At 35.6% G+C, this 26,551-nt stretch overlaps 1 protein-coding gene across 1 annotated transcript in view; it reads left to right on the top strand.

Annotated features, from left to right (window-relative positions):
- LOC147074434 (E3 ubiquitin-protein ligase AMFR-like) overlaps positions 1–26,551 on the top strand; it is a 124,156-nt gene that overhangs the window by 63,577 nt on the left and 34,028 nt on the right. The window contains exon 2 of the mRNA XM_085943831.1: positions 22,593–22,850. Within this exon, the coding sequence (XP_085799957.1) occupies positions 22,593–22,850 (258 nt within the window). The remainder of the gene's footprint in view (positions 1–22,592; positions 22,851–26,551) is intronic.

Genomic DNA, 26,551 nt, shown 5'->3' with positions numbered 1-26,551 from the left:
AAAATCATCTGCTTGTCGCATGTAACAAATTTCACTCGATAGACGAATACGCTCTTCGCGATCAGTCATTCGTTTCGGTTAGCTGTGTGACGCCACTGTCTCGTATAAATTGCCGGTTATTTTGATTTATTGCCATTTCACAGTCTAATTGATTTTGTATAATATGCCACCGGGCAGTATGGTCAAGTCCACCAATCCCATCATATACTGCGCAGCTCAGAAGTTTTGGCCCGTTTCTTTGAGCCATAGAAGTCGTCTATCGTGCAAACTGCAACGATGCTATAAGCCAGATATACGCGTTTGAGGGTAAGAGCGTGACCCAAATAAAAAAAAATATGCCGAAATCGTAAAGTTAAAAAACAAACCTCGAGTATTCCTGCAGGTAAAACCTGCCTCTTTTTAATTAGATATCTCAAAACGCCACATTTACGAAAAAAATCGCACGACAACCCGGGAGTCTAATTCCGTTAGGTACATTTTTTTTTCCATTTGAACTGATTCTTGAAACGAACTTTAAAAAATGTAGAGGTTCAGTAGCTCTGTTGTTGATCGTTTTGATTACGCCGCCGGATTGATTGCCAATGACGAGTGTTTCTTCCGACGGATTTAGCAGCACCAGGGAAAAGATACGCAGTGACAATTTAGTCACATAATAGTTAGGCACAATAAGTAGTTATTAATTTAAAATACTAAATGTTCCCCCATTTAATTGGAGAATATGGACACCATTTGCCGTCTCCAAAAATCCCTGTCGCTAGATAGTCTTCCTGCAGCGGATTACCATTAGAAAGAGTAGTAGTTAGTGTTTGAGAAGATAAATCATTGTAAAATACCCATCAAGTGTTATACAAAAATTTCATACGATAAGATCCATTAATTATATAATCAGAGATCTTTGATCCGGTTATTTTTTAAATGTAATGCACAAAATAGGTACTTAAGTTACTTTTAAGGGCGACCCACATTGAGGTGCATGTCGCGTACTATCACGTGAACTCACGGCGATAAAAATGTCTATGGTTTCGTCATTTTGTGCGTACGTTAAAATACATGCGGCATGACATTCATAGATAATAGAACACAACCTGCAGACCATAGATAATAGACAGTATTCTCATAGAAAATACATAGTGCCAACTCGTAAAAACAAAAAAGAACATCAGTTTGACGTAACAGACGAAAAGTGTTGGATGTGGAATATGTTAAAAACGTTCAATTGTCGTTCATTGAATCATGCAGGTGCCGATACAGTGAAGGCCAACTCGTAAAAACAAAAAAGAACATCAGTTTGACGTAACAGACGAAAAGTGTTGCATGTGGAATATGTTAAAAACGTTCAATTGTCGTTCATTGAATCATGCAGGTGCCGATACAGTGAAGTTCAACGTGAAGTGCCCTCATTGTTGTTTTAGTGATTACGGCAGATTTTTCCAACTGACAATGTTCGTTTAAACTAAAGGTTCAAAATGTGCTACGGGATGGGAGCATCAGTCTGATACGATTTTAAACACCAAGAACAAAGACATTTCACACTTTTTCCCCCGAAACGGCAGCCCGTGACAGCAGGCGACAAGCACCGTGACATGCACCTCAATGTGGGTGGCCCTTCAGAGTCTGATAAAAGTAATTGGTATTTACGTATTTTTAGTGTGCCGTGAAACATTTGTAGCTCACTGATTATTACCGTAGCGCGAAAAAATTGGAAAACACTGCAATAGATAACGTTATCAATAAATTGTTCTTATTATTTCGTATATGTATATATTTACAAATAGACAACATAACAAGTACGTGCAAACACGTCATTGTGAAACAGTAATGTAGGGAAACACCAGTACAAATTAGCCCAAATTACTATCAGCTACTCAACGCCTGCGAAGCTTAACGCAATCATATTATAATGTATGTAATATTACTGAATTGGTCATATTTCGTTGATACCTTAACCACGCTGAATAATATATCATTATTATAATGAGTGTTGTTCAATTTATTTCCATCTATCCAGATCGATTCGTAACTAGTTGGGATAGTATCGATTTGTTGTACGAACTCACTTCATTGAATTATAAAACTCTACGTCAATCTCCGTTTAAAAAAAAAATACCGTTGGAATAAAATTGTTGAATGAGAATTCGATTATTTGGATAAACACCGAACCGCACCGGTGGCCCTGAAAGCCGCTTTTACTTACCACAAAAACTATAACTTTTTGAAATTTTACATGTTGATAGAGATTAGGCACATCTTCTTCTTTTTTTCTTTTGCCATATCCGCCCCTTAACTGGAGCATATGGACACCACGCGGCGCCTCCAAGAATCCCTGTCGCTCGTCAGTCTTCTTGCTTCGTTCCAGGTCAAACCAGCATCCCGTAGCTCCGCCGTATACACTTTCTAGATTGTATTTAGCGGCCTTCCAGGATGCCGGAATCCGGTCGGATTGAAGAACAGACAAGCCAGGTTGAAGTTTTCTTCTGGCATTCGCAACACGTGGCCGAGCCAGGTCCAACGTCGCCTTTTCACTTGGTGCGTTCTCTTATCTCCTCGTTATTCCTAAAGTCATACCACCCACCGCACACCCAGTATTCGTCTTCTGTTTTCGAAGCTCAGTATATGGTTGCTCTGACCCTTCGTTAGGTGCCATGATTCGCTACCGTAAAGCAGCACCGTCAGAATGCAAGCGTCGAATAGGCGGCATTTGGTTTTGACCGAGTACAATCGTGAGTCCCAGACATTCCACATCGAGTTGAATGTTGCTCCAGCCATTAGGCACATCACCAAAGAGATAAGGGAAGAGCAGGATTACACTTTCTTCGCTCGAAGAAAACAGGCATTGATACATACATTCGATGCATGGCAGAGTTCTTTCGCGAATACCATCTGTAAGGAATCTTGGCAGTACGTTTAGTAGTAAACTGTCATGTTGTCGCCATATGACTATAATTTGTAAAAAGAAGCTATAAATGTTGGGTTTCGTACTCTTTCTCTTGTAGACGCCGGTTCGATTGCTGCCGGGTGTCTCATTTTTTTCAAAAAAGATTTTTTTCTTTTGGTTGTATATTTATAATTGTTTTCAAAATTGTGTATGTCCATTTGTAATAATCAATAATAATAATATCCAATGACGAGATTTTGTAGTAATTTGAGGTAGTTTTGTAAATACATACTATTAATGGAATTCCTAATTTAAAATTTAAATATTTAATAATGATTTTAATATAAATTGCCTGGAATAATTAACAACATAGTACTACTAAATTGTAATTAATTTCAGTTCTTGTCACTAAATCTATTCTAATATAATATATTAAATCACCAGAAAACTTAACAAAGTCGGGTTACAAACTGTGTTTTTGGTTTGCGTTTACAACGTCACATGAATTTTATTTTAATAATTGTCTCACCTGACCGAATTTTTTATTTTTATGAATTGACCGTATTTGTATACACAGATTGATTCACCAATATAGATTATAATATATTGATTAATTGACAAACGGTTATCTACAGAGAGAGCATCATCTTTTTTCTAGCATAATCTAGATTCTAGAACATCGATTAATGAATGTACAATGTAGGCAGTATGTACTCGCTATTAATTATCTCACAGAGGTACGGCAACTACACCAGGTGTCTGTAAGTGTAACTCTAGTACACCGGTGTCCAACAGTTTTGAGTTACGGGATACTTCTTATTTTTCATTTTCATCTTATCATTGCCATAGGTTGATTATGGTAACCAAGTACCTAGCAGTCTTTCAAATGAATAATATTAAAAAAGTGGAAATAACGCACTGATAAAAGGTGAACATTCTGGGCAGGAATTTCCTAAAAAAACTAAACTGAAATTAAATGTGTAAGCAAACTGTACATAACTGAATTTTGTTTTCGAATTACGAGTTTCGACTGATAGCTCTACGGAAAAATTATGAATTAATGATTATTCGATCACATTTAGAAAAACTATAGTTTAAAAAAAATGTACCGTACAATTGCACAATAAATACATAATATATTTTTACATAGTACATAATATGTAATTGATTATTTCTCAGCTACAGCTTCACGTCTACAGCATCTATAAGCCGCACGCCACTGGTGCATACTATCACCCATTTCTAGTATCTATTTTCTTTCCATTTAGTTGTATAATCTATAATACATGACACAACAGTATTTCACCGTATTTGCAAATAAAAAAAAAGATTACTTAGTATTACAATTTCCAGCGACCGGTTGAATACACCTGTAGCTTCTAGGTATAATACTTCTAGTCTAAGCTTAGTATCTAAGTACACATGTAATAATGTTAATAAATCATGCATTGCACTATATATTTTAATGTATTACTTATTATTGTTTTTGGTATAATTATAAACTCCCAGCGTCGAACTATTCTTAGCCTCGAGCGAAGAAAACACAGCCACTTCCTTGGTAATGGATGGACGTCTGAATTAATTTATATTTTTGGTTTTTAATTCAGATGTAGATATTATTGCCTATGTAGGCCTTCTGCCACTATTCCACTGTGGGGTGGGTACTTCAGTCAACCCTGAAATAAAACTCAGAACCAATTTTGAAAATAATTGTCGCACACTCCATTATAGTACCTCCTCGGCCTCGTGGGATGTCCATAATGAAAACTAAATTGATTGCATTAATGGAGGTTCTGATTGAGAAATCTCGTCTCGAAAATTCTCAAGAAATTGTTTCTAGGTTATGCTGCCGGCCGCAACCGTAAATTCGGCATAAAAAAAGCAAAAAATTCCCCTCGACCGATTGTGAACGGAATTTCTTAAATTTTCGGTGTATTTTTTTTGACCGAAAGAGCTTAACAATGAGATTTTTTTAATAATGTCGATTTCTCGAGAAATCAAGAAACCAATCTCGAATTAAAAACAAAAAAATACTCTTGATTTCGAGATTTCTCGAAGAAAGAAAGTTGAGAAATCACAAACTCTAATCATACTATTTCAGTGTACCTACTCGATAATTATTATTGGTCGCTCGAACAGATTCAAACGCGTATTAAAAAACAATTACAAACCAGTAATTGTGTATTGAATGACCACTTTGTTTTCCAACAGACAACTTTTAATATTACGGATTGGAGTGTTATCAATGTTATCATTATCAATCATTTTGGTAATACAGTCAGTGGTGCAGCAACCATAATGTAATAAAATAAATGGTAAACAATACTTGAATCAAAATATATTTATATATAGTTCGTGTTTGTCGAAAACATTGACTATGTTCTTCCATAGTCCGAGATAATAATCATTTATTACAAAGGAATTGTTACCTACTCATATATTATTATATAGGCAACTCAAAGATCTCAAATATTTATTGATGTTATATAAAACTCCAAAGTATCTAAGTTATAAATATAAAATATGATTAGGTAATGTAATTTCATCATATTACGTAAATTATAATCGTAATATAATCAACACGTCATAATTCTTTATTCCACCCTTTTTTGTTGTTTTTTATAATACATCATTACTATTAGCCTAATTCTAATACATATTGTAATAAATAATATGTTATCCATAATAGTAAAATAGTTTAGTTGACAGATTGTGTTAATATTAGTCTAAGTACACATGACAGCTAAAAAAAGAGAGACACGTATTTGCTTGGTCTAAGTCTCGGGCCCGAATCTCTGTTTTGAAAAATTCACATGTTGTTTTTCAATATATTATGTTTGACCCGGAAGTTGAACAAGTGACTAACATCCATTTCACGAAACCTCTTCGCGAGGCGGCCAAAATCCACATTGGATTTTAGAGCCAATAATAATAATATATCTATATTTTTTAAATGTGCTATTAAGTATATTTTTTATATTTACACCCGAGGTGGCCGCGCGGCTTAAGCGTTGGACTATAACGCCGTGGGTCCCAGATTCGAATCCTGGGTCTGGGAAGTACACATTGTTGTTTTTCAATTTGTGTCTTGTCAGGGTATGGACCCAATAGGTTGAGCAATTGGCTGACATCCATTTCTCGTAAAAAACAAACATCTGTTAATACAAACCTCTACGCTGTGAAGGCCCATATGATCCTATTAGGATCGGACATGGTCGAAAGGATTAAGTATAAGGTATAAAAACAAACATATTACTTATGTCGATATAAATTTTTAATATTTTTTTAAGATGGCAAAATACTTTTGAAGATTAGGTAAATAAACAAAAATGCTAAACAATGATTCACAAAAATACTTTTATCTTTCAAAATAATCATATTTCGATTTAATCGTAAGATTTTTGTTATGATAGTAATGTCTTGAAATAATGAGACCTTTCGTGTATGATTAAAGTTGTCTAGTGCCCGTAGCTGATCGTGAATGTATTATTATATTATGAAAGTACGGAACCCGTATCAAGATTTTTTGTACGTCTGTCAAATCTTTCCTCTTATTATAATTATGTTTTTTCGTGTTTTTTTTTTTGTTAACTCTATATTAAACGAATGATTGTGCTTAGTGTGTTCCTATTAAATTTTTCACTTTCACTCAACTCAACGCCTTTCTCTGACATTTAGTTCGATAGAAACATTTTGCAATAGTCGATAACGGAATATGTTTTAAATTTGAATAGCTTTCTGCTTGTTTCGAGATGTCGCCGACGATGAGCGTCGCCTTAGGCCCATTTCAGACGGGATACCGGTGTCGTATATAATAAGGAGGCCTTTGTATTCGAATAAAGGGGCCTTTGTATTATGTTTATGATCGCCCCAGAGCTAATGAGTCAACGCGTGTCCGGTACACTTTTCCTTCGGCCGCTACATTCTCAAGCCGCCGATACACTTGTTTTTATTACCGCAGCCAGTTTTGTGTTCTATTTTATAACGCGAAATTATGCGTTGACTCATTAGCTCTTGGTGATTCATAAACATAATACAAAGGCCCGTTTATTCGAATACAAAGGCCTCCTATATTATATCGAGCGCGACACCGGTGTCCCGTCTGAAACGGGCCTTAATGTGCCAGCGAATGATCACTAATCAGCGATCACGTAGCAGTATGTATTGCCAACCGTACCTAATATAACTATAGTGCCCAACTTCAAGTTAGAATTCACTATAAATACAGTGTGTACTTCTAACAAGAAAGACACAGTTTAATTTGTGATTTATCTACCCGAGACAATAGGCAACATTTCCTGTCACAGTAATGGTCATAGATCCCTTACCAATCCACCTGACTTGATCTCACGAGCATGCATCCGTTGCTTTAATAAGGTATACATAGGTGTGCAGCCCATTCGGGCCACGATCCTTAGCCATGAGGTTCCGATCATGAAGAAGAATGATGCCAACACCAAAGAAAGAATTTTGTAAGACTTACATAATATGTGCCCTAATTTTCACTCAAATACTATTTATCGTAGAATTAAGAAGAAAAACTTGGTTTCATAACCAAAATACTAGTACACTTCGTTTTCTTGCTTTAAGGCTCTTGCGCTTTATGTTATGTAGGTAGATATAAAAGACAACGAAACCAATAAACTATTTGGAATCCTGCATAATCTTGATAATATTCAAAGTCAAACTGCGTCTCTCGTATAGGTACATACGAAACTAAGGCTCTCGCCCAGTGCCATTGTAGTTCTAAGTTAGGGGGTGAGGAGCGGGATCCATGACCACTTCCGGTGGTGCCACCGTGATTTTTCTTGTATACTATCGTCTCATGAAGATAAATCACACCATACACCGTGTATATCATAATATAATATTCTGCAGGCGAATTCGGAGCGTGGCTTGGCACCATGGCTTTTCTTGTAGACTATAGTCTCAACTAGACGAATCGCAAAAAAAGTGCGTCTCCGTAATTATGTATACGGATTCCATGACAGCACCTGGACTAAATAGCACTTGAAGCCGAGCTGCAGGCCTAGACCGCTTCCACCAAGGCAATCATTTTTGTTAATCAGACTGACTGTTGGACTTCTCTACAATAATATAAGATGGGCGTTTAGTTAAATTCGCATAGACTTGACATAGGTATACGCAGTTTTTGAAGATTTGGAAGGCAATAGGAGCCCTTCATTGTTCGATGTATTTGTTCTTGGTGGTACGCAGCTAATAACGTGCCGCTATCACTAAGGGGCGGATGTGTCAAACCTAAAAGTGTCTCTGTACGATGTATCCGCGCAAGAGCGTCTCCCGTCTCCACAATACAGCGGAAAAGAACCAAACCTCTTTCAAAATGAGATATTAAATTTAGCACATCTTTAATATCATCCAACTTAACATAACCTAAGACCCGTTTCACACGGAACACCTGTGTGGCGCCACCGGCGTGACGAGATTCTGCATTTACACATAACTGAATTGGCGCGTTCAGACAAGGACATACGGGTGTCGCGTTCATTTATATGTAAATGCGGAATCTCGCCACGCCGGTGGCTTGCCAAGTTTCCACAGGTGTCCCGTCTGAAACGGGTCTAAGTCAACCAAAAATACACATATTTACGGCGAGTTCCCCATGCGATGAACATGTACTTGTAAATTATACAGTAAGTAATTCCCACGGTACAACACGACAAGAAAATACTTACCTGTCGTTCAATATACAATAATTATCGCAGATATTAAATTTTAATTATATATATTTTAATGCCCACTATTAATGATACACGATATATACACGAGTAGATATTTAAAAAAATATCAGGGTCAAATTATTATTTAATACCCACATTTCACGCTGTTATCTAAATTCTAAATGCTTAGTACACTAATAAATTGAACTTTTTAACCTTCATAATCTCGACATCGAATTTGACCAAAATATTAGGCCGATCGTGCAAATCGATAAAAAAACCACAGACGAAAGTAGTAATTATCGAATTGAGGACTAAAAAATGATTACTATTTTTAATGCAAACCAGTTCCTGCTTATGTTCCGCAAACAATAATATTAATCTGTAAACTAGCGGTCTTCAATTTTATGAACAGTTACTTTTGGAATTAAAATTAGCTGGTGGGCTATATATCTTAAATATAATTATATTAATTATAATCACGTCCTAATATTATAAATTATAACATTATAACAATAATATTAATTTCCAAACCAGCGTTCTTCAATTTCGCAAATAACCACGGCAGTTACTTTTGAAATTAAAATTATCTGGTGGGCTACATATCTTAAGTAGGTATATCAGTGGCGAAGGGTGACTTTTTGAAAGAGGTAGGTTGTGGGAGTAACCATGCATGTCAGATATATTTGCGGGAAATAAGACGATAACCCAATATTACTACTGATGAATAGGTACGCTAAAACGAAGAAATTTCAAAAGTTATATGTTATAATTAATTCATAAAAATAAGCAATTAGCTTGAATTACTTATGTATTTTCTTAAACATTTATTAACGTAACATTTACGCTCAAAATATATTACCTATCATCTATGAAAATATCCGTTACTGTATTGTATTAGGTTAATAACAATTTATAATTTAACCCGTAAAACTAAACATTTTAAAATACTTCTATATTTAAAACACAGACTTAGGTAGGTACAATATCAGATATCTTAATTGTCTAACGAGTGAGCTAATAAATAAATAAAAATCACGAGATAAATTATTTTATATTTTTAACAACAATCAATACATATTTATGTGATTCAATCATATAGAAATATTTTTTTTTAATTTACCTTCTTATTAATTATTTTGAATAAATGCGCCCTCACGACGTAAGCGCTAACGAAACAGCTTGTACATTTGTATGCGGGACGCCAGACATTTTGAAATAATGAGAAAAAAAACTTCATATTGAAAAACCCGTCGTTTCACGCGAAAATAATCCTATACATATATAATATGTGAAGCGAAACACGGTGTGTTCTATTTTTTAAACTTTCGAGAGATGCCATAGATGGTGCTTATTGAAATATTGGAAAAGATCGTAAAATTATGACAATTTTACGATAGATGTCTTTGGGCATATTGAATATATTATTATTTGTAATTATATAAATACGTCAACATGAAAATAAAAATTATTTTTCCTAAGAAGGTAGGCTTTAAATAATCGCCTAGTATGGAGTCTTCGCCACTGAGGTATATATTATCAATTTATCACAATATAATATTAAAAGTATTATCACTATCAGTGTTGCACATAATTATTTTGACCTAGAGCCACTTTATCAAAAGTCAATTTATCTAAAGTGCAATTCGGGGAAGTTAGATTTCTATATGAATTATTGCGCCATCTCTACCAATCTCCATTCAAACTACCCCCTATAAGTGTCGTAAATATTATAATCGATAATATTATACGTCGGCACTTTGCCGCCTACGTATGTATGTCAGTACATACTGCGTATATAATATAATTTACACATGTACCTATGTGCTTTGTCAAACGTGTAATTAACTAGTACCGAAATAATAAATGTGTTTATTTGAAAATAAAGTGCCGGTTGTCAATTACCCACCCCTCGATTCGAGATTGTGTCCAGTTCCTTCGATTCCCCGTAAATTATATTAAGCACGAGTATCCGAGGTGGTCGGCATCCACCAAGGGACGACAAACGTATCTGTTTTTTCCAAATGTGCCATGTATGCTTCAGATGAGACAACTAAGACCAACACACTGGGTAAGCCAGTTCCTGACCGGCCATGGTGACATCACAGCAAAGCTGCACGGTTTTCGTTTGATATGACATGCACCGGAATGCACATGCGGGCACGACCATCGAGGCGCTGAACACGACCTCTGGGACTGCCCGCTGATGGGATCCGACCGAGCGGAACTGTTCGCCAGGGTCCGTCCACACACAGGGCTGATTGGCCACGCCGACTAGATATCAACCATGGCCAACTTTGAGACATTTAAAAAAATTGCTGCGTCATATGAAGGACGGAATAATTCCGATCCCTCCTTAGATTCATCACTTTCAAGTCCTGACTCCTCTGTTTCGGCAAAGTTTCAGTATACGGGTACAGAGATCACTTCGTGTCATTAAAGATAAATGACGGCAGAGCATGTCAAGATTCTTTTTATTTTCTAAAACTCTTTCTTTAAGCACTATGGTGCCTGGTTACTACATCAGTCCCGTGCAGCATCGCTTCGGGACAAGGAAGTGTGGCACTAAAATCTTTTCATTCTGACACGTTTATAGCGTCACGAAAGGCGGCCGTGCATGAATCGCGGCTGCATTATACGTGGCGGGTGGAGATGGGATAACCCAAATCATAATACCTACATACGAGTACATACTGACGACTGCAAAGCAAGGATAAATTAATCAATTTTTAACTGATAATTTTTTAGTGATTGTTAAACCTTCCTTTAATATGACCGCATAATAGCAGTTATTAAATTTAGATTAGGTATGTTTTATTATTGAAGTTCAATTATTGCATTAAAATGCATTTAGTTTCGTATTGGCATTGCGAAGTCCGTTGCCTTGTTTGAGCATTGCGTGCAGCCAAGTTCACCGTTCCCACTTCGTGTCTACATTGTGAATCAAACGCGATTTTATCAGTAAAGTTATCACGGTTAAAACTGTTACAATGTGAGAACTCAGTTTATTAGCAAATAGCACCAAGTAACTACGATATAAAGATTCCAATACCGGGATCCCGTAATGCTGAGATTCCGGGATTTCGTGATTTAAGTTGTTTTTAAAGCTATGATTGTGATTATCGTAATACATACTTGGATTTCACTTTACGATAATTTACCTGCCCAGGCAATTAACTATGGTGACTGAGTGACTGTCTCTGAAAACAAGAGTCAAGTATTCGATCCCGCGGCGGGGCCAAAAATGCATGGAAAGAGGAGGCCGTATAGTATTGAGATCAACAAATGGCGCGTATTTCGTGGTGTATTGCAGACAATAATGTCCCAATTTTACTGGATTCAATAAAAATATTTTTATCAAATATCTGATAATAATAACGCTGTCATTATTATCAAATATTTGATACTTGATGCTTACAAGTATCTATTTGCTAACCTACTTTTGGATGATTCAGAGTATATACGAAATGATTGTATTTCTAATTTACACACCTGCCCATTTTTTTCTGTCTTTCCCTTATATTCCGATGGCTTTTATTACGTATTTTCTAGTATTTTATCTAGACATGAATTTGATTTCAACGCTATTCAGCGATCGATTTCCGATGCAACATTTCACATTGAAAATGCTATACGGTGAATTGAATGCGTACAATTTTTCTGACATGGAAAATTATAAGTAGGTCTACTTACGCTGATTTTTTTAAATTTTAATTCTTCTTATTGTGCCATCCCCTAGCGGAGGTCGGCCACCATCAAGGCTATCTTATCTTTGTCGTCTGCTACCCGGAACAGTTCAGTGGAGCTGCACTCGTACCAATCACGGAGGTTCTTAAGCCACGAAATGCGGCGCCGTTCTCTGCTACGCTTCCCATTGATCTTTCCTTGAATGACAAGTTGGGGAATGCTGTATTTTTGTCCTCTCATGATGTGGCCGAGGTACTGTAGTTTTCCTGGTTTTGATACTACGTGGAACTTCTCGGTCGTTCCCCGTTCGATTGAGAACTTCAACATTTGTCACCCGGTCAGTCCAAGGAATTTTGAGGATGCGCCTATACAGCCACATCTCGAAAGCTTCAAGTCTCCGTGACATCTCTTGGTTTAGCTTCTTTATTTTAATAAAAAACATTTTAAAATGTACACTTTAAAACATATAAAATGACACTAAGAAAATTCTTTTATTGAGATGTTATTTAGTTGCATAACGTCTCATCACTCCAAATCACAAAAAAAAATATTTATACATGAAGGAGGTGTCGATTTGTATTCTTTCTCAAAAAAATGAAAAATTTCTTAGACTCCGCTTGCCAAAATTGGGATAAATTAGACCTGACGACCTAAATGAATGATCTAATACAAAAATAAAAATAAGTATTCTGGCATTGCATTGATTATCAATCTCGTATATTATCATTTTGCAAGTGTGTATGGAAAAAAAATCACTAAAAGAATCAAACAATTTAACCACATGATGTTATCATCAACAGAGACATTGATGCAAAATCAATATCGCGCGTCACGGTCAGATGACTGACATTGCCACTTGCCGTGCGTGATGTATTGCATTAGTGATTCTTTTATTAGTATTACGAAACCGATATCATTGTTTAATGAGCGTACATAGGTAGTTAACCTTTGCGACGCCGGGCCCCCGCGGAGCGTGGCACTCTTCAATCAGCGAGAGGAAATCGTGCAGATCGAGCTTCCGCATAAGCCTGTTGTTGTGTTACGGCATAACATTGTTATTATGTGACATAATTTACAATATCACGTGGGTAGCTTGGCTGATACAGTAATAATGAAATCATCTCGGTGAAAATATGGTGTTCTTTGATGTACTCAGTACACCAAAGAAATTTAAATAGATACTTAGGTATTTGATAATGGTAAACAAAAAAAATATATTGCTCTACAAAATTGCGGGTAAAAATAAAATGAAATTCTATGTTATTCATTTTTGTATATGGGTGCCTTCACATAATTTTGCAGGCTATCAAGTGCCTGATAGCTACAAGTTAGACATCATTGACCGAACTTGCTATGCTAGTGCCCTTGTCACGAAAGATAAGTGGCGGCAGATAGAGTAAAGATTTTTTATTTTATTTTCTAAACTCTTAAGCAGCATGGTTAACGTGACCATACGTCCCGATTTTAGGTAGCCTATCCCGTTGTCCCCAAGCACAACTTCGGGACGCCGAATCGTCCCGTTTTCAGAAAGAGAACAACCCACGGTAACAATTTAAAATATTTGAATGGGCGAATTTAACCAAAATACCTACGTCGGAAGAAATTCAAAGTGTAATGGATGTATGATTGAAAAGTGATTTATTAATTGTTACCAAATTACAGAAGTATTTAATGAGTTCACTTAACTACATTACACCGGAAAAGGTGACAGAATGGAACACTGGGAATGTTTCAACCGAAAATCGTTGGCTGGAATTGTTCAAACACTTTCACACCAATAATTTGAATCATACGAACTTTCGTATAATTATTGAATACATGTCATATCTTTCCGGGACTCATGCACATGCAGAAAGGGTCTTTCTCTTATGAATAAGTTGTGAACGAGAAAAAAACACAGTTGCAAGTCGCAGTTCTTAAATCAATGTTAATTACCAAAATAAATTTTAATAAGTCCTGCCAAGAATTTCAGTCTCATTTGAAATGAAAACAAAAACAAATTTGTTCTTCAGAAAAATATAAGACCACATAAATTATTTATTATCACGTGTCCATTCCTGTTCTTTTTATTAATAAAAATAAATAATATGGAGACATCATCACTTAGATACTATTTATTACCTAAAAATTAATATGTCCCGTTTTGAGGAAAAAAATAAATGGCCACGTTAAGCACGGTGGATGGTTGTTACATCAGTCCCGTGCATCTTCGTTTCGGGACAAGAATGTGTGGCACTAAAATCTTTTCATTCTGACACATTTAGAGTGTCATGAAAGGCGGCCGTGCATGACGGGTGGAGATGGGGTAATTCAAATCGTAGTCTTATTAATGTATTTTATCTGAAATCAAACAACTCATTAAAATCTCAAACACACTTAGTATAAAAATAGTCTTGGACCGATTGTGGTTTCAAATTATGTCTATAAATGGCTATCATCTTTGTAATTTAATTTAATAACATCGCTAGCTTTAAATTCATAAATGAATTTTACAATTGCACTAAATTTTATTACTGTCTTATTATTTCACAGTCTCACGATGGCCGAGCATATTGCTTATGTGTTATGCGAAGCAGAGAGCGTCAGCCTATAACGTCATGGGTCCCAGGTTCGAATCCTGGGTCTGGAAAATACACATTTTTTTTCAAACCTGTGTTTGAGTCAGAGTATGGACTTAATAGATTAAGCAAGTGGCTGACATGCATTTCTCGTAAGAACAAAAATCTGTAAATACAATCCTCCACAGAGTGGAGGCCCATTATGATCTTATTGAGATCGAACATGGTAAAAAAAATATTTATTGACGTTATTGTGTTTTTTTTCCCATAGAAATATAGATTGTATTGACTAATAATCAGTTTTTTTATGTACTGAGCAGCCTATATTGTTCCTTACTTCTTTATTGATTATGCCGAAATCAGCCACAGGCCGGTCAAAACCGTCTCGTAGAAGAAATTGATTTTATATTTAAAAAGTGCGTTGGTTTTCATAAACCAGTTAATTAGTTTTAACTAACCGTTTAGCATTCCTTCAAACATAGAAAATAAGTTTTATTTTTTAAATTTCTACCACGCATGGAGGCCATAAATATTTTTTGAGCGATCAAATACCTACAATCTAATCTACTTTGTGGATCAAGAAACCAAACGGGATACTGGGATTTAGTATCGCGAAATTGCAAACGATAGGTACCCAGTTTACATACTGATTTTGTAACATATATTTTTATTAAAAGCTATTGAAAGAAATTTGTCACAGAAGGCTCCATATTTTAAGGCCATGCATTAGTTGAGGCACGGTCTAAAAAGATCGTTGCTAGGCGATGCGCGGATTGCGGGTGGCGGGTGAAAATGACGCCTGTCAAACGAAATATTATTTGTCATATAAATCCAACATACGTCCATTTTATGTTCTGTTTATTGTTCTATTAGTAACAATAATAATATATTCATTGACATGTTTTCTTTTTAAAGTAAATGGGTAACGTTTTTAGTCATCTTTACACGATTTTAGAATTAATTGACCCGTCGCCATCACGCAGCAAAGTGACGTGTTCCTCGGTCAACATTCTCTCACTGGATGGCAGCGAGTCCAAAATTTCGTCGCGCGTACAGTTGAAAATTATTTGGCGTTTCACTGATGCGTCACCTTAATGCGACATCTGTGATTTTAATCTTCATATAGGTACAACGTTACTATGTTTGAACTCATTACGGTTCATTACTCGACTTGGGGTCTAATCCCGCGCGCACATTCAGGGAAGGTTTGTTGGAGAAAGGACCGACCCTACTTTGAACGCCAAACCTGCGACTTCTTGCTTTAATGTGGAAAATCGAATGATTGTCATACTATGGTTAGGAATATTGGAAACCCATGGTGTATGTCGCTTCTGCGGCATTCCATTGTTGTTTGTGACCTCCATCTGTAATTGGAAGTTTTTTGCTCTTAACATTAAAATGACAGTCCAATTTAAGCTTTATTTATTCTTATTTTTGTTTTTTTTTTATTTCAACTCGTATAATGATGGTAATTGTCATATTATCGTAATCTTATCAATCACCATCACGCTTCGTTCAAGTATTAAATGGGAATATTATTCAAACGTCTTTATTACTATTATCATCAAAATTTAGCGCATGGCGGTCAATTTTTTTACTTCCTGTTCTACAATCGCTCTTCACCAGTGGTTCTGAACCGGGGACTATCTTGCTATACCTATGTTCTTGTAAAGAAATGAACGATTACATAGAATAACGTTATATATACAGAAAACTTTTAGTACCGACCAAACTAACAGAAAATATCGACCATCTCGTCACATTAAGAAGTAATATTTATTCTTATTTGATCACTTTATATCACCACAAATAACGTTTATTGATACGGCTTAGAGTCACCACCTATGACGACGGCCAGTCGATCGACTAACCACCAGACATTCTTGGGGCACAGTGATCTCTCGCCATGCGTACTTGACCACGCCTATCACTCCTACTGCTGTACTCTATCCATACCAATGACATTATTAATGGACAACGTACTCAATACAGTAGTTAGCAAATAAATTCACGCATAGCGACATTCGCACATGCATAGGTAGACGTCACGCAATTTCCATTATGCGACATCACGCATCGGGAATTTATAGCAATATCACCTTTATTGTAATGGCGTTAGAACAGTGTTTCTAGTGTCAATCTTCATTTGAGCGAACCCGTTCGAACCGAACCATTCGGCAGACGCGACACAAAGCATCGGGAATTTATAGCAATGTCACCTTTATTGTAATGGCGTTAGAACAGATTATGCCATTCGGCAGACCCGACAAAAAAGTGAGTGTCATTTTTCTTTCCAGATGAGTCGTCCATATTAACGTCATTGATCCATACCCAGAAAGTACCTCCACAATCTGTATTCTATACAGACTGCGTGTGGTTATGCTCACCTACCGGCCGTCTGAATCGACTGACCGATCGAATTTCAGAACGTCTCTTTCAAAGTATTTAATAAATCGGACTTACAGCTAATTGAATGAGTTAGGTAGGTGCGCAAGTAGATTTTTCTATTTCTGTATTTATAATTAAATAACCAAAAACCAATTTTAAAAAAATGGTTTTAAAAAAATTCGGTAGGTAAATTAAATAAAGCGTTTTTTCGTCAATGATTAATTGACCATAAATCCAAATATAAATATCGCACACCATGAAAAAATGTATTTTTACGCCTGTTATGCTAAATCGTAATGCAAGGAAAAGTAGAAGACAACTGAGGTAAAGGTAGAAAGAAAGTTTAGTGGCTCGATGTGAAATGCGTTAGTGGTCTGATACGATTGGTCCCAGGCTATGGAGAGGTACCCACTGCTATTCGGTCGCCAAGGAACGGCTCCAAGATAACAAGATAAGCTTAAGTTTTAGAAAATAATTTAAAAGTTTCTTCTACCAAAAAAAATGTAGAGAATCACTATTCCATATTATGCATCTATCGGCCTCGGCAATTATATTTTTTATCAGCAATAAAAAACGACAGGTTTTGCAGATGAGATCTGTAATAATTAGCGCTAGTGGTGTTTCGTACTGTATCGAATTAATCACTCTTCACTATTTAGTATTTGAACTCGGGCTTCCTTACTCAATGAAATTTATGCAAACTGACATACCGTAACCCAGAGGTATTTAAACTGTGCGTCACGGTACCCCGAGGCGCCGCGACCAATACACAAGCTGTTTGAAAAATGTAATTATTATTCGTCGCACCAGTTTTAGAATTTCAATGCTTCTACTAACGGTATAAAATCGTTTTTGAACAGTACATATATCATTTTAGCTACAAATTTCAAATATTTTTTCAGGAAGATAATATGGAGAAATGGATTTAAGATTTGATAGAAATGAGGTTAGTTACAATAATTACTTGCGGGTGGCAAGTTAAGGAATGCATGTGAAGAATACAAAATACAACATTTGAGAGCATAGATTTTCTAGAGTCAATAATTTGTTCGCCTGCGACACTAATATCTTAATAGTCTTAACGTGTAATATATCTAGTTTGATTAAAATATTTGAGAAATTGCGTGGAGAATAACTTGGTCGCTCATCATACTAATGGTCTTTTAGGGACGCCGCGAATCAAGGAAGTTCGAAAACCACTGGCGTGACCTATATTTTATATCATTTATAATTTATATACATGCAAATATATTTTTTTAACACTACAGCAGGTCATTAGACTCGATAACAGTGGTGTAATTAAATTAGTATATAATAGAAGAAAAACAATCACAAAAACCCAGGTGTTGATAAAATCACATACATATTTGGTATATTGTGACCTCACCGAGTCGAACTTGGAGCCCCAGGATAAACAGCCTCCGCCTACCGATGTCTCTGGTGAAAGAGTTCTAAACGTGTGTGTTTCGACTTTCCGATCCAAACGAGCGGCATAATAAAATAGCATGTGTTTTTATGTACACAATCTAAAAAAATACTATTCGCTTTTTGTCCTTCTCACCGTTCCACTGATATTCAAATTTCCAGCGCAAGGTTTTTTCAGATTATTTGCTTTGCTGGTTATCAATTATTATATTATTGCTTTGATCGAAATGGGGTCTCGGCTCTAAAGAAGTACAACTAAAAATAATTGTGATTATATTCAGCACGGTAATCTCCATTTTATTAACGAACGATAATAATATGTTAATTAATAAGTTGTATGTAGGTACATGGCGATTTGCATAGATGCAATCACGACGATTGGACACTGGTTATCGTTATTATTATAATAATGGTATATGAGACACAAATAGTATTTATTTCACTGTCAATAATTGTAGTCACAACAGGTTTAAAAGTAGGTCAGTTTGATGTAGGTTTTTATAACAAAAAAATCGCAGAGTTTCAAGACACTTTTTTCGCGTAGTAAACGTGTAACTGTAACTAATAAAACAAACTATGATTATTTGGGGTGACAGATGTATTATTTTCGTAAGGAAGGTACGTAACTAAATATTTTTTTAGAGTTTTCGTTAGCTTATCAAATTTTAAAAACACAAAATGTTGAACGATATTTCAAAAGTTTGCTTCGAAATATTGATGAAATAAAAGCGCTTATTGAACGTTTTTATGAATTTTACTAAGGAAAAAAACGATGGTGGTGGTTTGGCGGTGAATGTGTTGAGAGGTGAAAAGACCGGAGGTTGTTGAGTGGAGCGAGGTGAGAGTTAATTGACTGATAGTGAATACCATGTCCGAGGCGTGTTTGTTGAGTACAATATCCCATCAACTGTGACTCGCTATTTATTGAAATGAATATTCGATAAATTCCGGCAAGTTATAATTGGGTAATATGATGAATGTCGCATTGCTGCTACCTCGCAGGGTTTCATTGACAAGGCTTGGGGTTGTCGACCCTCACCGACGTATGTCACACTTGCAGAATGTGAATTGTGTAATTCGCTGACTATCACGTTGTAATCACTGAGCATTTGCAGACACGGCCAGTTGTTGACCCCCACAGATTATAAATATGTATGTGTATAAAAATAAATTAGAGATTAGATATTGCAACCAGCAAAGTTTTCGTTCATAAATTATAATTATAGTAAAGCCTAACAAGACAGCGATAACATACAATAGAAAGAAACTAGAGAAGAAAAATAGAAAAAGAACATTGAATTATTATAAACGAAAAGGTAACATTTTTATAATAAATCTCTGTTAAGTATTGATGACATTTATACATTATATTATGAGTAATGTAAGAGAGGACAGAAAAAGAGTATAATAAGGGAAGAGAAAAGACATACATTTGAAATTCGATTAGTGTCAGTTATACAACATTTTGAAGATAACTCGTTTAAATGAAGCATGTGAGTTATTATATGGACCAACGGTGGAGAAATAACTATCATAATTTAAATACATGTGCCGAATAAAGGAGTTTCATGTAAAATTACAAAAAAAAACTACCTAACTTTTTATACCTACTATACGAAATAATGTTAAGTATTTTATTGTAACCATTTCGTTTTTTAATTCACTTAGAAATAAGATTAAGATAATTATTGTATTGTAAAAGTAATCCGCTGTATAGATTTTATCAGATGCGTAAAAGCTCGTTGACACGGTCCAAGTACGATCCAAGTACGCTTGGACCGAATGCCATCCAAGTGCAGTTAGCTTGGATAGGAATAATTAGTATGAAGCTGTCACTTGGATGGCACTCGGTCCAAGTGTACTTGGAACAACGCGGCTTAAGTAGTGCTACGTCTAGCTCAAAGGAAGAACGTTATAACTGCGTCACATTTTTCATTCGTTTGATTGTACCCAATTATAATAGTAAAATTACAAAAACATGATTAACCGATTCTATGCTTGCACTTGAGAAGGAAAGCTTTCCAATGAGTATTTTGCAATTTAATACGATTAATCATTTATGATAATATCATCTATTTTAACATTTCTCGACTCGCGAGCAGTTTACTGTTTTACCCCAGGGTGTCTTCAGTTTTTCTTTTTATCTTCTCGTATTCTGAAAATGCTTTCATAGCCCGAAACAGATGTCTAATAATATTATGCAAATGTCCCAATATTGTGCAATTAAGGTGATACAACAGTAAAACGGCAAATAATTTTCAACTATAGGCGCGACGAAATTTTGGACTCGCTGCCATTCGGAGAGAGATCGTCGAGCTGGAAACACGTAAATTTGTTTCTTGATGGCGACGGGCGTATTAATTCTTAAATCGTGTAAAGATGACTAAAAACGTTACCCATTTACTTTAAAAAGAAAACATGCCTATATATTATTGTTGTTGTATGCATATACCTATTATTATTGTTACTGATATAACAATAAACAGAACATTAAATGGACACATGTTGGATTTATATGACACATTATATTTCGTTTGACATGCGTCATTTGCACCTGCGACCCGCAATCCTTGCATCGCCTAGCCACGATCTTTTTAGACCGTGCCTCAACTGAGGTATAGCCTTAACAAAAACTTCAAACCATTCGTAAGACACTTATTATGAAACCTTCTATCAATTGGTTACGCTTTCCAATAGCCACGAACGGTAGGCACTAAACAGTAATATTATGTTAAATGCAATTCTTATCTGTTAATCTAGAAAATGTGCATTGATCGTATAAGAAAATAACAATTATTATTTATTGTTATGGACTCACTTGACCGATTTTTCCTCATGCCTATTATTATTATTTGAATGCATTATATTTTTTATGTCCTAGTAAGTTTCCCAAACTTACAAAATGCTACTCTTCCTTTAGAGACACGGATTTCCTCGGCGTACGCAAGGATGGTGAAGAACGACTTCTTCATACAAACTCTGTGAATCAAAAAGGCATTTTATTTTTGTTACATATAGAAAATGGCACTACATATTATCATGAAAAATTTAAACTCGCATCAGTGGGGCTTGCTAAGGAAACATATGTGATCCAGCTGACATAATATGAAATTCTTAAATATGTTTGCTCTGTACTAATTTGAAATCCTGAAAATGTTCAGAGTCAAATTTTGGACCTTTTTTTACTCTTCTGATGTGTAAATTGAAAAATATTCTTTTAGATATAGACGTAAGCTTTTTTATTATTTTTATAACACAATTGTCTGGAAATAATCAGCTAATATAATATAATATGTACATATTAGAGGCCTCTTAAAATAAATTGTTAAATATAGGTTACACTGGTTATAAACATGATTTTTAATTTACTAATTATATATTATTTCCTTCAAAACTGTTACGGAAATGCAAAATAATGTCTATAGTTACATACTACCTAATATCGTACATATTATACGGACTAAACTTATAATAGAAATACCATGTTATAGTACGATTCAAATCTTTCGCGTACCACAGTTTTGGAAATACTGCCCTACACAATAAAATCTGATAAGTATATTCCATTGTTAATTTGTTTCGAAGTTGAACAACATTCGTGACGGATATGTATTTTACATAATAAATATACTATCTTATACTATGTACATGAAGATACAATGGACGTACATGGAAGGCGGAGCTCAGTGAATTGACGATTTTTTAGAGATGGTATTATTAGTTATATGACACTGTATATAATATTATATTATATTTCGAAGACATCTCAAGTGCTGCTACAGAATCAAATTATATTTTCTTGTTAAATTTTATTTTAGCGTTCCTCCAAAATGTTGTGTGAATTGCGAACTTATAAATACTTCTTATATTATATGTACATACTTCAAGAAATATGATCATGATAATCGAAATCGATTAAAAAAAATGATTGACATCGAAACGTGCTTCTGAAACTATTCCTCTTTCTTTCCTCCCCAGACCCTGATCAACATGGCATACTGCTGCCTGTTCGTCATCGGGCGGTCCATCCAGCGCGTGGTCTTCGGCGAGCTGCGCGTCTCCGAGCGCCAGCACATCAAGGACAAATTCTGGAACTTCGTCTTCTACAAGTTCATCTTCGTGTTCGGCGTCATCAACGTGCAGTACATGGACGAGGTGGTCCTGTGGGGCGCCTGGTTCTCGGCCCTCGGCTTCCTCCACATCATCGCCCAACTCTGCAAAGATCGATTCGAATATGTGAGTACCTTCTACATTCCACACATTAAATTACTAAACTACTATAATATTTTTGATTCGGTTATATTTAGATATCGTTTGAAGTACCAAGGTCAAACAGCCGTGTATTAACACCCTCATCATTTAGAATTTTAGAACTCACCGTCGTATATATAGATAATTGACATAAGAAGTCATAGTCCTCGATCGTGATTCTAAATAAGAAAAAATAAAATAAATATGGAGGGCGATTACACAGTGCACGAGTGCGATGCGTATGTTGAAATCTAAATGGAGAGTTTATGCAACGATTCACCCTTCTTATTAACTAGGGATTGCAATACCGGTATTCAATTAGTTATCGACACCGAAATACCGGTTTCAAAAATCCGAAATACCGGTATTTTGGGTAGGTATTAAGAAAGCATGCACGTTTATGTTTTCGAAGATGAATCATTATTTACTACTATATTGTATAATATATAGTCTATAAATTGTATGCTGCCAAAACGCAAATATATTGACTGAAACCAACACAAAAGTTACACAATATTAAAACGAAATCCCTCAAATAGACTTATAGAATTGTCACGATAAATTAACATATTTCGAAAAAGACGACATTCGTGGCAAATGTCTCCAATTATTCTATAACTATTGATCCAACGTTGATCGTACATCCAACAAACGTTGTATTTCAGAGAGATTTTCCTGTACCCGGACTAGGATTTTGTAAAAATTAACAGTTCTAAAATATTATCATCAATGTATCATGTCAACATAATAAATGTACCAAGGTAGATTGCAAAAAATAGTTCTTATTTCAAATAGATTTTAATATGTATATTTATTGATAGGTACTTCTTTTTTTCTATAATAAGTTTTGACGAATACCGGTATTCAATAAGAAATACCGGTATTGATATATTCATTCGGTATTGCAATCCCTATTATTAACATATTGATCATTGCGAAATGTGAAATAAATGTATATCTAGTGGGGGTGGGAGGATTAGACTCAGGGACTTTAGAAGTAATATCGATTTTGGTCGGATTACAATTATTAGATGATATCTACTTAATAGTATCTTTGATTGGGTGGTTAGAGAAGTCTGCTGTCATTTAACTATCATTTACGACGTGATCGTGGAAGGTTTCCACGCCAAAATATCTATGAAATACGAAAATCAACGTAGGCTTTACTCACAGATAAAAAAAACTCGTCTGTCTATTAACTCTCATAGTAATTTCAGAAAAAAATACCGTAATATTTTTGAAACAGTATTTTCGTAATTAAAAAAATGTTATAATATAACTGTTTGGTTCGCCTCGCCTTCGGGCATTTCCGGATACCTATATACCTATAAAATAAAAATAAAACAGTGCAAATAGGGCAAACAGATAGTTGTTTTCTGTCATGAGTATGATGGCACGTATTAGTGATGGTTAATGGTCACACAATAAATTAGTATAAAGCCGTTTTGGCAAATGGATATTTTGAAAATATGAATGATAATTCTAAAATTGTCGCGTCTAATCCCCGATGATAGAGCGATATCACGATACAAACTGGATAAATACCACAAGGAAAATGTTCAACGATATGTTCATATATTATCATGTAAAAAAACTGCTGTATCCTCGACGGAGATAGCATTTTTATTAGTCTAGGTCTACATAAGGAAAGGACTTTCATGTGACAGTAGTAAGAGAAAGAGACAGTCACCCTCGATAAGAATATGTAAGCAATACAAAAACAATCATTATCATAATCAAACATCTTATAATTATATAGTTTAAATTTTCCAAAAAAAATTAAGCCTAAAATGTACACGGGTTATTTGCGCAGTACCAATTTTTAAAGCATTCTTTTGAAGTCTATGACAGAATTATTCATATTAATATACTCCAACACATAGAAACCGTGGACAGGTTTGTATTTTTATCCGCCTTTCCATTATTGAAAAAGGCGGATGTGAAGCAGTACAGAAGAAACCAACAAGAGTATCATGTCTGCGAATAAATGCTACTTTGGCCTGTTGTTGTCTCGGCGAACTAAAAGCACTCTTTACATTTACAAGACACTTGTAAAGCCAGTGCTCACCTACGCATCGGAAACCTGGACATTAACTTTTGCGAAATGAACGAGCCCTGAACATTTTTGAAGAAAAAATCTTCGCCGTATATATGGACCGATCAGGGACGGCACCAATTGGAGGAGAAGATATAATGCTGAGCTCTACGGGCTGTACGAAGATTGCAGCGCAGTTCAATCAATTAAGACTGGGAGACTGCGATGGCTAGGTCATGTGCACCGTATGAATGACAATGAACCGGCAAAGAGAGTGATGTCCAGCAATCCAATAGGGCGTAGAAGAAAAGGCAGGCCAAAGATTCGCTGGTTGGATGGAGCTGCCAGTGATTACCGTATTCTGGGGGTACCGAATTGAAAAGTAGCCACACTGTATAGGGACCCACACCGGGTTGTCGCACCCGTGATGATGATGGATGTGAAGCAGAATTGAAGGCGCGCATAGATTGCGAAAAATGCGATGACACGTCTTATCACTATATTATGGAAGGATCTAGAATTCCAATTGCCACCAAATTGATGCTTGTGCAAACATTAGTATTCTCCATATTTTTGCACGGTGTTAACTGAAGCCCTGAGGGCAAAAGAGCGTAAGGCAATTGTTGCCTTCGAAATGTGGCGTTGGCGCCGAATGCTTCGTATATCTTGGATACAGCAGAGGACGAACAAGTCAATCGTCCACAGACTACTACAAATACGCGAACAGCTCTCGACAATTTGTATGTCAGATGCACTCTGCAGTTTTTTTTTTTACATTTTGTCCTGCGGGAACCGGATAACCTGGACAGACTGGTGAATGCAGGTGATGATGTCGGAATTTCAAGATTGTCACGATTCTCAGGCACGAGGGAACGACCAAGTAGTTTATAATATATTGTGGTGGTTCCTTAAAATGATAGGGAACATTTTGTAAAAAAAAAAAAAAAATCGGAAACTTTTCGGCGATATCGTGGCCATTTTGATGACTTAATTAATTATTGATTGTGGCCATAATACTTTTGCATACGTAAGACATTTTCTTGGTAGTTGTAAAAAATAATAATGATAGGATTAGGTACTAACTTTGTAGGCGGGCTCTGGGCAGTTTTTTTCTGTTATTTTCCATGAGGTACCTACTTTCCTAAATTATAGATGAGGATAATGTTCCAAATAATTAACAATAATTTATGAGATAATATATTATGCGTGACTGATTCTTATTTAATATATTAATACCCTTTCTTATATGACTTTTCTTTGATAAGAAATGTAGTTTTGTTATTTGTTTTATTACTTTCACTTCGCCGGGTGGAAACAGAAGAACATCGATCGTCCATTAGTCAGCACGGACTTAAAGGATCTTACTCTCCCTTGGCATAGCAACTGCGTAAACCAGCGTTCCTCAAACGGTGATCAGCGATATGTCAACTTTTTAAATCTTGCGTAAACAAATCCAAATCCAGTTATGATATTGTTAAGGCCATGCATTAGTTGAGGCACGGTCTAAAAAGATCGTTGCTAGGCGATGTGTGGATTGCGGGTCGCGGGTGCAAAAGACGCCTGTCAAACGAAATATTATTTCTCATATAAATCCAACATACGTCCATTTTATGTTCTGTTTATTATTCTATTAGTAACAATAATAATATAT

The sequence above is a fragment of the Rhyacophila brunnea genome, unplaced genomic scaffold (assembly GCF_057557595.1).
Source record: "Rhyacophila brunnea isolate RB1 unplaced genomic scaffold, BYU_Rbru_1.0 scaffold_16, whole genome shotgun sequence".
In the NCBI taxonomy this organism is placed as follows: Eukaryota; Metazoa; Arthropoda; class Insecta; order Trichoptera; family Rhyacophilidae; genus Rhyacophila; species Rhyacophila brunnea.
Note: the sequence above shows the minus strand (reverse complement) of the source record. Positions and strands in the feature narration are given on the sequence as shown.